Source organism: Antechinus flavipes, chromosome 1 (assembly GCF_016432865.1).
Source record: "Antechinus flavipes isolate AdamAnt ecotype Samford, QLD, Australia chromosome 1, AdamAnt_v2, whole genome shotgun sequence".
NCBI classification, from domain to species: domain Eukaryota; kingdom Metazoa; phylum Chordata; class Mammalia; order Dasyuromorphia; family Dasyuridae; genus Antechinus; species Antechinus flavipes.
This window is the reverse complement of record NC_067398.1, coordinates 462,565,792-462,581,776: the sequence shown is the minus strand read 5'-3', so window position 1 is coordinate 462,581,776 and position 15,985 is coordinate 462,565,792. Positions and strand designations below refer to the sequence as shown.

At 33.2% G+C, this 15,985-nt stretch overlaps 1 protein-coding gene across 2 annotated transcripts in view; it reads left to right on the top strand.

Moving 5' to 3' along the window:
- CHD7 (chromodomain helicase DNA binding protein 7) overlaps positions 1-15,985 on the top strand; it is a 226,721-nt gene that overhangs the window by 131,098 nt on the left and 79,638 nt on the right. For both annotated transcript variants that reach the window (XM_051970149.1, XM_051970147.1), the window contains 2 exons: positions 818-1,248; positions 14,575-14,716. In XM_051970149.1, the coding sequence (XP_051826109.1) occupies positions 818-1,248; positions 14,575-14,716 (573 nt within the window). The remainder of the gene's footprint in view (positions 1-817; positions 1,249-14,574; positions 14,717-15,985) is intronic.

The following is a 15,985-nucleotide window of genomic DNA, read 5'->3' as shown; positions in this document are numbered from 1 at the left end:
TCTTTTGGAGTTGGTTCTCGCTTGGCTAAGTTTTCACATATGGTGAGAAAGAAGAAAGAATTCAATGTGACTTTTAAAAAAACAGCCAAAAAAAAAAAAGTACTCAAACCTTAATCTATTGTTAAGTGAAAGTATATTATTTCAGTGATGATTAAGAGTTGTCAGAAAAATAATCTGTATTATGGTAAGAATTTGTTGTTGGAATTCAATGTTTCAAGTGATCAGAATGTTACATTATTGTGTTACACACTCTTGAACAGGGTGGGGGTAGAGGTAAGTAAATGACAAATCCTTACTTTGAGACCCCTGAGTTTTATAAGATTAATGAATCCCATTGTGAATTCATTATTTTTGGTAAAATTTAAGGGTAAGAACAATTTCATCATTTTTTAATAAAGCCTCTCGCAAGTTTTATTAAATGTCAATATAAAATATAAAATAATAACTTTATTTTTTACATCTGTTGTAAATGACTGCACAGTAATTTTGTTTTAGGAATATAGAATTACCTTTAATCAAATGCATTTTTTCTTTCTTTTAAATATTAATTACTTAATTTTACTATGTGGTTGTTAATTTCCCTTCTGTTTTCTCAATTAAGTGAAGTATTACTGTGTTATAATCTTGGAAAACAGAATTTTTAAATGGAAGTGATATTATATCTAAAGCTATTTTTGGTGATACATTAATATATTATAGGCTACGTTGACAATATAATTGATTCAGAAGCATTGTCCATTTGTTTTAGTTCCTTTTACTTTTGATCATCTTTCAAGGTTATCTTACACTAATTTCTATTCCTGTTTATCTTTTTTAGCATTCTCCATCAGAACCTTTTCTAGAGAAACCGGTGCCAGAGATGACTCAGGTTAGTGGACCGAAGGCCCAACTAGTGAAGACTGATGATTACCTACCATCTGTGGAGCAACAGCCGCAACAAAAGAAAAAGAAAAAGAAAAACAATCATATTGTTGCAGAGGATCCCAGTAAAAGTTTTGGTCAAGATGACTTCCCCGGTGGTAAAGACAGCCAGGAGCTAGCCAGGAACTCAGTAGATGGGTCCCAGGAAGAGAAAAAGAAAAAGAAAAAACCGAAGGCAAAAAGAGATCCGAAGGAGTCTAAGGAACCCAAGGAGAAAAAGGAGCCTAAGGAACCCAAGACCCCGAAAACCCCTAAGATCCCCAAAGAGCCAAAGGAAAAGAAAGCAAAAAATACCACACCAAAACCCAAGTCTAACAAAAAGACCAGGTGAGTTAGAGGGGAGGAAAACCCACTGGGGATCAGTGATTCATTTCTGGAATAAACAAAAACAATGTCACTTTAAAAAACTGAGTATTTTAAGCAGAAGATAGGGTATTTTGATGCTTTTTTAAATTCTATCTCTCATTCTTAAAATGAGAATATTTACAAGGATGATATTAGTGTAACACTATCTACTTCACAGGCTTGTTGGAAGAAAGCACTTTTCAAACGTTAAATGTGAATTGTTCTTGGTTTTATTTTCAGTAATCATAATTTGTGTTTGCTTAATTCTGCTGGTGCTAATATGTGCTTAAAAGAAACCATGAACCAGAAAAGTTTATTTGGACCATTTTAAGAAACTCCTTTGTATTTCAAGGCTAAACTTTTTATTTAACTCCTACATAGTTCTAGCAAAGAATCTGTTTGCTATAAAAAATAAACAAACAGGTTAATAGTAGTATTTTTTTTTGCAGGCAGAGACTAGAAACCTTATTTTTGACAATCATACAAGTTTTTAGTGGGAAGAAGGAAAATTGAAGAAGAAAGGTCACTACATTTCACTAAGCCTTTCAGCCCTGTTTCCTAGTAGTAGGAACAGGAGAATTAATTATCTCCACTTGGCAGAATAAGCCTTTCAGGGGCAAAGTTGAAATCCTAGTGGGCGATGTGGGAGAAATCAAATAGCAGTTATCTATAATGTTTGTGCTTAAGAGTAGCACTCGTTGAAGGTCTAAAGACCACCATCCCAGGTCTTGCCTTAAATTTGGGGGGGTATAAATATTCACTCAATAAAGAAAGCTGAGAGGAAAAGACATTGAAAACTAATTTTTTTCATTTGTACTGAACATTTCTTACAACTGTTCTGAACCCATTCCAAACATCTGAATCTATTTTTCAGGATGTGGCTGATGTTAGAAAATATAGTTTCCAGATGGAATTATGGCCAGTCTTTGTTAATCTAAATCCGTTTGCAAACTTCACTTTAAAAAACTGATATTAACAAATCAGCTTTGCATGCTTTTTTCCCTCAAAGGTTTTCATTTCTGGATTGTCTGTAAGTTTAGGTATAGATAGACAAATAGACAAAATTAGTCCCATGTTTAACAATTCTTGGTAAATTGATTACTCATAAAGCATGACCAAATAATTATGTGAAATGTTTCTAAACTAAAAAGCAAATCTCAAGTGTATACTTAGGGAAAGGTTTTTGACATTTGAATGCATCTTATCAGTAAAAATAGTCTCTCCATTGTTATATTTTGAAATAAACTTAAATCAAAACTAAACAATTTTTTAAAAAATTACTCATGGTAAACTCTTTTATTTTGCCAAAATGAATGAATTACATTTAACAGATTGTTTATTTAGTTAGGTAGTACCTGCATTTGCTTGTGAGTTCAGTGTATTAGTTCTCTTTGGAACTGTCATACAGTCTCTTAGTTTTGTGCCTTTGAAATTTTAATCTTAACAAATTAAATGGTTATAACATAATTCTGGTTTGTGGTACAATTTTGTTGATAACTGATTTGCAGAAAATTCTCATTTTTTCAAGAAGCCAAATCTAAGAATTTGTTGTTCTGTATTGTTGAGTCTGTATTTTAGAATAGCCACACATTATTTGAGAGGCAGCATTGTGTAGATTGCTTCAGAGCTAAAAAGATCTAGGTTTGAGACACACTGTTGACACGTGTAGGTTGTGTGGCTGTGGGTAAGTCACTTAATTTCTCAGTGCTCTAGGCCAGTGATGTCAAATTCAAATAGAAATGGATCCCTGCTGGCTGCGAAATGACTTAGAAAAATACAAATTAACATTATCGAACTTTTATTGTATTTTTATTTTGTTAAACATTTCTCAATTACATTTTAATACCTGTTTCTGGAGTGAAAGTTTGATACCTGCATAGGTATCTTTCTAAGACTATATTCCAGGGAAGACTATAGTCTGTTTTGGAAAGAGTTTTCTTACCTGAGAGTTCCCTATGCCAATGTAACCATAGGTTTAATTATTAATTGATCCATCTGTCATTTACAAAATGCTTTACCAAATAGCTGAGACTTCTGTCAAGGTAATCTACAAGTGTTAAACTAATCAGAGCAAAAAATCCCTTTATATTTCATCAGTTCCTCTGAAACTACTCAATATTTCTAGTTTCTGCCTATTTTAGATTCTTTTTTTTTTTTTTTTTAAGAAATGAAGTTATGCTAAACTTTCTTTTGTGTTTATTTGGAAAAACAATTTCCATGGTTACCACAGAAACTAAGCTAGGTTTATTAGGACTGTTTTGGGATTTGGAAATCAAGTTTCACGCCATATACTCCCTAGATTTAATAGATAAAAGATCTACTATTTAGGAATTTTTGCCAAGTATATAATTTATCCTTTTCCCAATTCAAAAGGCATGAAATCCACTGAAAATTTTGAAAAAGTTACTACCAATCTGTAAATTAAATATTGAAGACTACTAGTCATTGGAAGTTTAATTTAAATTTAGTACTGGAATTGTTGAGGAATAAATAATGTGTCAGGAAGAAGAGGACATATAGATAGCAATGACACTTCTTTTCTGATGGATTATAACAGCTTTCCTTGTGGTATACTCAGTGAGTCAGATAGGTGGATATTCCTTTGTCTTAAAAGTGGAATAAATAACTGAGTGAAATAGAATCAGGAGGCCTCTAGGCTTTTAGTATTAAGTGAAATGAGCCACTGTGGCCCAGGAAGATTTACCTTTGTAAATTCAGTGTGGGCATGGGATGGGTTTTTTGTTTGTTTGTTTGTTTCCCTTTTTTTTTTTAGTAAACACTTACCTGAGTTGACTCTGTTGATTATAAACTTTTAGAAACATCTGCTGACTTAATGGAGAAAGTCTGTCTGGTAGAAAATAATTCCTGGGAGACTTACTTGTCTTTAGCAATGCTACAGATGGAAAGAGCTATCCAGTAACATAGTAATTGAAAGAAAATTTTAAGTGAATCAACAAACTAAACCATTCATCTGTTGAATGATATTTCTACTGGTCAGAAGAATTGAATCTGTTGCATCATGGTCTTGTGACTATGTTATTATATCTAGGAAGGAAATAACATCCCTAAAGTAGGGGTAACCAGAATGTGTACAACTAAATGTGAATTCTGAATAGCATAGCAGAATAATTATGTAAATTGAATATGCGGTGATGAAGGTAATAGGGGGTTTGTGTTATATTAGTACTCATGTTGAATTGTCATCATAGCTTGCTTTTAAGCATTGAATTAGAGCAGTGGCAATTTTGTTTTTCAAAATGCTATGTGATACCAGCTATTTCCCTTCATGAATAAGTTAACTTAATGAATTTGTTTATACAGAAAATAATTTTCCTGCAGATGCCTAGAATAAAGGGACTACAAAGACATGAAATGATAAATGTTTTGTGAATGCTTAAATCTTTTTCTGAAGAAATTCTTTATTTCAAAGTGTTATTTTTGAAATTTCCGAAATTACTGGTCTTCTTTTGGTAGAACATGAGATTTATAGTGGGTTTATAGGAAGAGTAATATCTTTACATACTCTGTCTCTGTCATCATCAGAGGAATAGTTATGATGTCACTAATTGAGCTTGATTATGTATGGCTTTTGTGGAGAAATATCTGTCTATTTAGAGTTGGGAAGGTACATTTCTCTTCAATAATTGTATCTATGACCATGTTCTTATCAGTCCCATCTTGATAACCTCAGATTCTGTAGAAGGAAAAGATACAGAAAATAAGATCTTTGTTTTTTTTTTTTTTTTTAATATTTTGTGATGAGAAGAATGTGAAAAGTTTGTACATTTGATTGGATTCATATGTCATTACTTTAAGATTTGATTGGAATCATATGTCATTACTTTAAGATACTCATAATGCCATCAGTTTGGATACCCCTTCCAATGACAGATGACAACTTTATATGATTTAGTCAGTTTTGGAGAGGTTCTATGGCCAAAAAAACCCCAAATCATTGACCTGTAGCGTGCCTGATGATAAGCTTCTTTGAACTTAGCTAGAATGATCACTAATCAGCAGATATTCACTCCCTCATTCAGCTCCATACTCAATGTCTTTCCAATTTTGATATCACTTGTCAGAACCTTTCCTTTGTTAATATAATTTTTGAGAAATCAGAATCACCATCATGCTATGATGAGGCAGCAGGATTTTGATGGAATCATATTTTTAAACTGTGGGGATCAGAAAAGGCCCATTGAAGTGGTTGAGCTGAGCTTTGAAGAAGTCAAGGGATTCTAAGAGAAAGAATTGAAGAAGGGAGTGATTTCCAAGCTAGGGGATGACACTGATGATGGTGATGGTGTGAAGGACTATGTCCAGAGACTGGAGATAGAATGCCATGATCATAGAGGTAATGGGGAGTCACTGGAATTTGTTGAGAAAGGGAAGTGACATAATCAAACTTATGCTTTAAGAATGTCATTTTTGACAGATGTGTGGAAGATGTATTGGAGAGAGGAGAGATTTGAATCAGGAAAACCTAGTAAGTCTAATAAGACACTATTTCACTAGCCTAAGAAAAAGATTATGAAGACCTGAGCTAGGTTGATAGCTTTTTGAGTGGAGCAAAGAGGATGGATTCAAGAAGCATGATGGAAACTACAGCTTTGGCAACTAATAAGTTTTTTATATATAGTTTTCCAATAGATTAGAAATGGGAAACTGATAAAAGATTTTGACTTTCCTACTAAAGCTTTGGATGTTTTCACATTAGACATTTGCCCATCTCTCCTTTCTTTCCAATCTGATCTTTCCCACCAAAAAACAACAACAGAAAACAAACTCAGAATATAATTTTGTAATAAAATGGGAAAGATATAAAAAAGTTTATGATTCTAAAAAAAAAGCCTATAAATAATAACTTTCCAATTCTATCCTACTTATCAATTTATGCTACTATTAAATACAGTGCTTATTTTTGTATAGTCTTTTTCTGTTGCTTCATCCTGGATTTACAAAGGCTATATTGGTGAAACGTAAGTTCTGATAGGTTCCACCAAGCTGGAAAGATGTTGACTAAGTGACCAGAGGTGGTCCTCTATGTTGTTTAAGGGGCAACCTTGCAGTATTATGAGAGTCTTAATATATTATCAGCTTGGCCACAGAATGATGCTCTACACACACACATACACACACACACATGCGTGCACACGAATTTGTGTGTGTGTGTGTGTGTGTGTGTGTGTAATAAAATTACAGCAACTTTGAAGATCATCTCTAAAATCATAGGATTGTGATCTATGTTGGTGGAGGAATTACCTTTACTGGCAAACCTATAGATCTTTGAAAAACTAAAGGATTCATACAACATTTTTCTTCAAAGGATGTCCAAATTCTCTATAAATACTAACTGATTTGTATTCTATCCATATATTTACCCAAGTTTATTTTATTCTACCAATAAGCTCAAAGATGATCTCTAATGACACATTAATACATACATTAGAGTGTGTTACTATTTTGTAATGTAACTTAATAGAGATGAGATATAAAATCAAATCTTTAAACTTTACAAATAAGAATAGACAACCTGGTTCTTAGCCCCTCATAACCTTAAGCTAAATAAGTCATAAATTAATTAAACTAGTTTTTTTAAAACTATTCACATACTAGGAATTGTTATTCACCTAGGGCATTAGGCAACTTGCCAGGCTGCATTATCTAATTAAGTGTTGTAGGTGGTGCATCCATCAGTAGTAAGTTCTATAGAAAGTGTGATTGAGAAAGAAAGCTTTAGACTTAAGCAGCCAGGAATGGCAAATAATAGTAAAGAAAAAAAGCAGATCAAGAAAGGGATTCTATGACCCGACATTTTGTTATATTGGCCTTTTGTTGTCTGGTCTCTCTATCATCAGATCCAAACTAAAAATTGGGTTTGGGAGCAGGTTGCCTTTATGTATTACAGATACATATATACATGTATGTATATGCATGTAGATATATATCTGTGCACATATATTTATGTACATACACACACTATATGGATGTATTTTGTACTTTTTAAAAGTTTTACCCCTTTCCTACATGGTACATTTAAAATCGACTAAGTAAAAAAGAGGAGAAGGCAAATCGATTATGTTGTTGATATTGTTTTAAATCTAAATCCCATCTCCCATACCATGTGGTTCGGTTTGTTAGTTGTCAGAGGAAACAAAGAACAATGGTGAAACTTAAAAGCAACTTTTACTGCCTCCTATTCTGTCGACCTCAGTTTTGATTGAGTGACAGTGGGTCTGTTTTGGGGTTCAGTTTTTGCCAATCTATTGAACTGTGGTAGAATTTCAAAGTTGTGGCCTATGGGTACTTGGAATACAAAGAAAAAGGTACTAATGGATCTTGCTAATTGAGAGGTAAGTCTGACAGTAAGGTTACAATGAAATGAAAAAGAATGGCTCTGGAAGTGGTATTGTTTTTGAAATTTCACCCAAGTGGAATTGTTGAACAAGGTATACAAATTGCTCTTAGGGGTTGAAACATAGAATTAGGTTTGACCAGAAAGAAGAAAAAGGAGGCATAAAGGTAGTAGATTTTCATATCTCTCTAAGGAGATGTGAATGAAGCTATTTTGAAAGCTATAAAGCTTTACATAGATGCAAAGGTGTTTTTCTTTGTTTTTAGCATTTACATATAAAACTTCTTTATTCTTGAAATGTATTGAAAGGTATCGGAAATGGATCCTGTTAGTATACAAGCATATCAGCCATTATTTTAGTTATTCTTATGTCAAAGGCCATATAGTTTGGATTCTTGCCCTTCCCTAGGACTAGCAGTGTGAACTAACAAAACATGCACCCTTGTTAGAGAAAAAGGAAGGGAGAAAGGGAGAGTGGACTTTCAGAACACTGTTTCTGTGTGTGGTCCTGTCTTCTTTGAGAACTAATCTAATTTCATGGGAGTTCAACCCCTCCTGTTGGAGTAGGTGGTGGTCTTTTCTCTTTCTTAGATTTAACCATATGCTTAGTACTATACTCTCTCTACTTAAAGCACCCAACAAAGTTTGTGGTATGATTTGGTTAGCCAGGCTAAGAAGAATTGCTTATTTCTGAGGTCAGTATTCAGTGTAACTGAGATAAAGGTTGCAGGGTTTGGATTGTCAGAGTTAGCCTTGGTTGTTTTATTTAATGAGTAAAGACCTGTGGTATACATAGATGGGAACAGGTTAAGTTAGTGTTGTTTTGGTTCTGTACCCACAGGAATGTGAATCTGATTAGCCAAATAGTTATCTCACAGTTTAGCACTTGCTGAAGTGCACTATCAAGGGTTTACTAAAAGGTACAATTTGAACAATCTGTGATCCTTTTGTGTCTCACAGTGCTAGTCATTGCTAATATGAACAAATGTGTTGATATGTTAAATGAGAATTCTGTGTTATGATCTGGTCATATCTTATTTTATCAGATAATTTTACTTTCTTATTATTTCTTATTGCTCAATGATCCATTAAACTTATTGAACTTGGATTTTCAGTTTTAATTAGAACAATGCTTAGGCTTTGCTATCAGTATCCTAGTATACCTTCTTTTTCTATGATTTGCCAGCATTTCATCTTTCAAGAACTGGCCAGCTCCCCAGCAGTCCTTAGAATGGGATTTCAGAACTACGTGAAGTTCTGAAGTTTAGACTCAAAACTGTGGATAATAAAAACCAAAAAGTTAAAAATAGAGATGGATTTGTTTATTTGAACATTAAAACAGATTTCAGTGGATGGGGAATACTAGCCTGCTCTGTACTAGTTATATGTGGGATTACTTTAAAAAGAGTATCAAAATAAAATAAAGCTATTTCTGACCCACTATATTCTAGCATATGGCCCTTTCACCCTTTCTTCATACCCACAAACTTCGACCTAGAGGCTAACTCTTAACTTGAACATTTCAAGCAGTCTCTTGACACCTCTGCCCTAACCTACCCAGCTCTGCTCTGAGTCTCCTTCCTTCCCTCCCTCACTTCCCCCTCTCTCTTTCTCCCTGCCTTCCTCCCCCCTCTTCCTTCCTTCCTGTCTTGCTTCTTTCCTATCTTACTTCCTGTCTTACTTCCTTCTTCTCTTCCTCCCTCCCTCCCTTTTTTCCTTTCTTCCTCCCTCCTTCCTTTCATTCCTCCCTTCCTTTCTTTCTCCCTTCTTTCCTTTTCTTAAAATGCATATGTTGGCCGTGTAAGGCACAGGAACTGAAGTAAAAGCTTGAGTTCTCAGATGTTTTAAAGCATTTTGTTCTGAGACAGTTGTTTCCGTGTATCCCAGTAAAAGTGTGGAAATGGGGGCGGGGGAGAGCAACCGCAGACTCTTATTGTCAAAACAAAGAGGAACAATTAAATTAAGCAGTGGTTGTTAAAAATTATTTGCTCTTCTATGATGTTTTAAATATAAATTTCACAATTCTACTCATGATATTTCTCTGGCTTACAAAATGAAATTGTACGTAATGGTGAGGAGTCATGTTACATATCTTTAAAATGACCTAAAATAATGTTAGAAACAGATTAAGTGAAGACTATAATTTCATTTTACTTATTTTTTAGAAGACATAAATCATAATGAAGTTACAGAAGGTATTATGGCAAGAAGCAAAACATATAGAAGCTAATATAGTAATATAGGTTAGTCCCATACAATGTGGAAATGAGCATTTCACTTCCTGAAAGAGAAGATTATAATTGACAATGAGTATGAGTAACGCTTTGAAGAGAAATATACAATTATGAAATGTATTAATGTATTATATATATTTCTTGTGAAATGCAGATATTTTACTAAAATGGATTTCTCATAAATCTTTCTTGAAATTAGTTATTAGTTATTTATTAAGCAGTCTATAGGAGCAGTACAGATTATCACCTTGGATACTTTTACAAGAGATATAATAATAATATAAGAGGATATCATTCCCTCCACTTGCAACAACTGATTTTAAGATAGATTGCTAATTTATCAGTAGACTAGGAAATTAACACTAAGATAAAATAGTTTTTTTAAAAAATAGATTATTGTGTTCTCATATGTTTATATCTATATACACACATATGTGAAGTGAACCGAGTCCATTATGGACATCATTTTTATGATGAAAGCCATCATTCAAAAATGGTTTTGAAGATGGAATTTAGGTTACAGGAAGAGAAAGATTTCCAAAAGGATGATAATTAAATTAGGTATGCTTTGTTCAATTTTTGAAGCTCTGAACTATAAAAAAATTTGAGAGTTGTCCTCTTATTAGGGGCTGAATATCATCCATTTGGATTTTTTCTCCCATTCAGTTAATCATTGAACATTTAAAAAGTGTATACTGTGTGTAAAAGATGCTTTCTTTTAGTGTTCAGGTGGACAGATTCAGCTCTCTTCTTAGCTTTACACATAAAAAAACAGCAAGACTCAAAACTTTTAGGGCATACTTCAAAAACATTTTTTTCAGAGGTAAAAAGGTATCACCTCTTCCAGACAGGAGATAAGAAGATGGAAGGGGTGGGGCAAGGGTGTGTGGGGGGGTGGAGGGGGCAGGAGATATTTGTAAGTGGGAGTTTTTGTTAGATCTGGGGAAATGGTCATGATTACTCTATTTTAGAATTGCTAGGTCTTACCCCATTCTTTCTATATCTAAATTACATGTTATAAATCTATATGCTTTATATGATGTTTTATTACTATTCCATGGCAATTTTTGACATCATTGAGGACAAGAACAAACTAATTTTTCTTGAAGTGGAAACACTTATCCAACTATGCTTGCAGCCTCTACCCAGATAAATAGATAATTGTCAAAGAATTAGTGATGGTCACAGTGAAGTTCGAAATGGGAAAAAACACTGTGTTGTTATTAGTGTAATAACACCAAACATCTCAGTATAGTTTTTCTATAGTATATGTTACAACTAATTTGAACTCTTTGCAGACATATTTGGAAAAGTTGTCTTCTTTGTATAGTCGTGCTTATTTCAATCTTTGCATAATAGAGATAATGGAATAGCCTGAATATTATAACCTTAAAATTATAAACATTGAACTTAAGCATTCTAGATTGCCATTCAAATGTGTAAAATATTGTTGAAACAACTATTTCAATCTTGAATGTGGATTTGGAAATGCGTACATTTTCTAGTGTGTGGTTTTGGTTGGTTGCATATGCTTGTAAAGAATTTGCTCTCCATTTGTAATGATTAAAATTTGAGGAGTTGGGTAGAACTAGTGGACTGAGTGGGATTGCTGATGACAGAGCTATGAAGTTCATTCCCTAAATCATCAAATATAGCCTTGTTACTGTTAGAAGTTTTATTCATATAGTATTCCTCTCACTCATGTATCATCCTGGTTTTTAAGAGCTTTCCTTTGTTTCTTTTTCCTTCAAATTTCATAAAAAATTTGAACTAACAAATATTAAACCTAAACCAAGAATGTATTTGGACCCTTAAGACCCTGAATATGAAGTATATTTTCTAGAATGGCATTTTTAGTTAAGTTAGTCATACATTTAGAACTAGAAAAAGAGACCTCAATCATGATTTAGTCTAACTCCTTCATTTTACAAATAAGGAAACCAAGTCCCAGAGGGATAAGGTAAACTGCTTTATATCACATTAAGGATAGGACTTCAAATTCTGGTTTGCTGACTATAAATGAAACACTATTTTAATTTCATTTGATAATTTCAAAGATGAAATTTCAGATTTAAAAAAATCATTATTTAATGTTTCTTGGTTATAATGGATTTTGGTAGACATACAGAAACCTCTTATATTTAAGTTTTCTTAACTTTGGGGAATGCATATATACAAATACATGTAAGCATGTTTATATATCAATAGCATCTAGTGAAAAGTCCTAGAATTTGCAGAATTACTTGTATCCTGACTAATGTTATGAGAAGATGCAAAGATGAGCATGTTGAGCGCAGTCCCTGTACAATGTCAATAGGTTAAGGACAAATGAGTTTAGAAATTTTTCAGTAGTCAGATTCACTACTAGTGCCTTACTTAGTTGCATGCTCTTTGTCTGAATGTTCCTGTGTGATAAGCACTTGCAGAAATGTTGCTTTACTTGAACAATCATGGAGGTTCCGGGGAGCCTTCTTAGAAGATGTAGAATCATTAGCACTTTTCTGCCTTCGGCAAATTGATATTTTGTCAAACTTGGGCTGTGCTATTCTTCAAGACATTAAGCCTGTTACTCATATGTGATAGTGCACCAGGGCACAGTAACTACTACTAAATTAAATTGTGTGCTTTGCTCTGCTTTATAGAGGTCACCAGTGAAAAGCACTAGGCTGTCAACTTACTTTACCTGGCAGTAGTTCAACTCTTTGACAGGCTTACCTTTGATTTAAACAAATTTGAGAAATATGTAAAGTTTTGGAAGCAGTTTTGCACTGATTTGATAAAAGAAACCACAAAACACTGCAGCGCAGGTGTTGAGAATGTTTGAAAGCTGATTGAGGGAAGCAGATGGCTTTAGTCAGTGGCATCCAGCCAAAAGAGCAGGTGCTGATCATGTGACCACTGGTTACCAGGGTAATCTGATTGCTCTTGGCGTGCAGATGAAAGGAAAGGGGCCCAGTGTTCAGCTGTAGTATTGTATAATTTGTGGCAGTTAGAGCGGAAATAAATGCTGGAAATGGAGCCTCATAGTAGGGGAGACTTCTGTCCATGTGTAGCGTAAACACTAGGACAGTTGGAAGAGGAACTGTTGTATGGATTTTCTTATTTTTTTTAAATGTTATGCTTTATGTGAATTTTTCAGGGAATTAAACTTTTTAAAGCATTATCATGATTTGAAAGATCTTTTGGGGGGCTAACCTGTCTTTTGCTGTGCTCCAGAGTTTTGCTTTAAGTTAGAGTGTCATTATTTCCTTAAGCTTGAAGGTTTATTTTTTTTTTTGGGGGGGGGTCTTAGAAGAATTATTTTTCAAATAACTACTTTTTAAAAGCCGACAGCATTTAATCTAGTAGTCCAAAAGATAGCAAGTCTTACATATGATGTTTATATGTAGTTACATTAACAATAATTTGGAAATCGAATTTTATTTAATAAGAGCTTAACTTTTTAAAAAATCCAGAGAACTCTCTGCTTCTTTTAAGGGCCATGAGGTTGAAAAGTGCTGTTTAGTGCATTCAGTCAGCATCCTTTTCTGTAAAATTACCAATTTCAGTGAATAGAAACTTTTTAAAGGTGGCTGAAAAGAGAATTTTTCATTTTCAAAACCATTCTGATTCCTGGGCAGTATAGTAGTGATGTAAAATAGTTGCTACTCAGTATAGATTCTTGCAAATATTTTATCACAAATGATAGCTCATCTTAAGAAGTCTTGGTGCCAGACTAAAAACTGAAGTTGAATGTTAGAATTAAATTTGCCTTAAAAAAAGAATTAACAAGTAGATCGGACACAACTGTGTGGCTTTAGTTGGTGATAAACAATTTTATTACATTCTCTTTTCTTAAAATTCTTTTTATGTTGGCTGACCTATGTAACATTCAAATCCTGTAAGCCTTTACTCTAAACATACAGTGGAATTTCAATAGTCATGTTTATTTTGTTGCATATCTCACCAGTAACCTAGCTTCAAAAAACAATATGCTACCTTAAATATAATATGTGTCAGTGAATAAAACATATTTTTTAATATTAAGAAAAATAAAACAAAAATAAATATCAATACAAGTGAAATTTATAAAATTATTTTAAGGTGATAAAAAAAATAAGGCTGATAAAAAAATCAATAGTGATTCTTATGCTTTAATATGTTATGCCATATACCATAAATATATTTCATAACATTGATCAAAGTCAAAAAACACTAATAGGCAGTGTTTAAAGCCAACTGCAAAAGGCAAGGGAAGAAGATAATCACATTCCATTCTTCCTCATCATTTAAAAAAAGGTGTTCTGACACCTTAAAAACTTGATAGTAAAATTATTTCTTAATGAATGGCTCCATGGCACAATATATTGAGCATACATAGCCAGGATAACAGTAATATTTTATATGATTTCTCAGAATGAATTAAGGTTTTGGCCTGTATTTTTCTTTGTCTTGGTGAGCAAATATACAGGATATGCATTTTTATAGGATTTTTTTCTTTTTTTTGCATCTGTTGTGTTTTTAAATTAGGGCAATCATTTACAATGTTCAAAAATAGAGTTTTGCCACAAGAATTTAATCTTATGGTACCTCCTTACAAAAAAGAAAAATAGCGTATTATTTTATTATTGTTGATAGTTTGGGGAATATTAATTTGGGAAATGTGAGGCATGTATCCATGGGAGAAACTTTTAAAAAATAATCTCAATACTGACTAGGGAACTATACTTTGAATTCTAGTAATAAGAAACCAGATTCTGAAGCAAGTGCTTTGAAGAAAAAAATCAACAAGGGAAAAACAGAAGGTTCTGAAAACTCAGATTTAGAAAGAACTCCGCCACCATCTCCTCCTCCTGAAGAAGATGATGACCCAGGTGTTCAGGTAAGAGTATTATTCTGATGTCTGCATTGATTAGTGTTTGATAACTTCAGATGTCTATAAGGCGCAATAGAAGCTCTCTTTCCATCTTTGTTAAGAAGATGCCTTTTAAGATGTCTCTATTTTTGTCTGGGATCTTATTTTCAGAGAGGTGAAAGTTAGAGTCCAAAGTTGAATGGAATGTGCCACTTATTCCTGTCTAAAATTTTGTAGCTCTTGCCATAGGATCACAGGACTTAAGCCCAAAAAAGGGGACTTCAGGGATCTTCTGGTATCACAACCCTAATTTCACATGGCCTAGAGAGGTGTAAAAAAAACTTTAAAAAAAAAAAAAGCACCACAATAAATTCCAAAGTTCCTTTTGAGTCATTTTTATCCCTATTCTTGGCATTAAAATATGATCTAATGGTTTAGAAAAATCATTTGTGTTTTTGGCAGAAGTTCTTTTAAAAGTTGGTGTGCATCAGATTTGTTAACTTTCCTAAAGTTTTGTGAAATATTCTTTTCACAATATGAAAAATTTAGGCATAGAGCCATTTGTTATTAGCTCAGGAGCTTCTATTGCGGCTATTGACTCACTATAAGACATTTTTGTGTAATGGCAGGCCTTCTGTGAATTAATGAACTTCTGTTTTCTAAACAATTGGTTCAGCATAAATTTTTCTGAGTTTTCATTTATTTCTTGAGAAATAATATATGCATCAATTGCAAAACTGCCCTTGAAATAAATATGAGAAATTTTAGTTCTCACAAACAGGGTACATCGCCCTCATTGATTGGGCTAAAAGAGACACTCAGTACATAACAGCTAGAAACCATTTCCTTTTTAGGTTCCTTGGAATCATGCCAGTATGTTCTACCGGGATGCCCTGGAATGTATCTTGTGTGACATCATAGTTATCAAAGAGTAGTTATCAGGGAGCCCTACTGCAATCAGAAACCAACCCCCAGAGGCCTGAGTGACTTTTCATTACTACAGAATAGATTCTCAAAGATTTTTCAAAGAAAAACATATTTCATTTTTGTTTTTTCTTTCTTTAAGAGATTTGAAATAAAATACTTGTAAGATACACATGTATTCCAGAGTTGTAGGGACTTTGGTTCTTTTCTTGTTAAAACTTGCTAAAGTTTCCTGTTATCAGTGACCTCACAAAACTATATTCTTTAAGATGATCTGAAAAAAACTAGTGGGTTTTTTCTTTTTAAATATAGCTAACTTAGTGATGGTATTATCCATTTAGGATAATCATATGCTTTCCTTTTATTTTATAA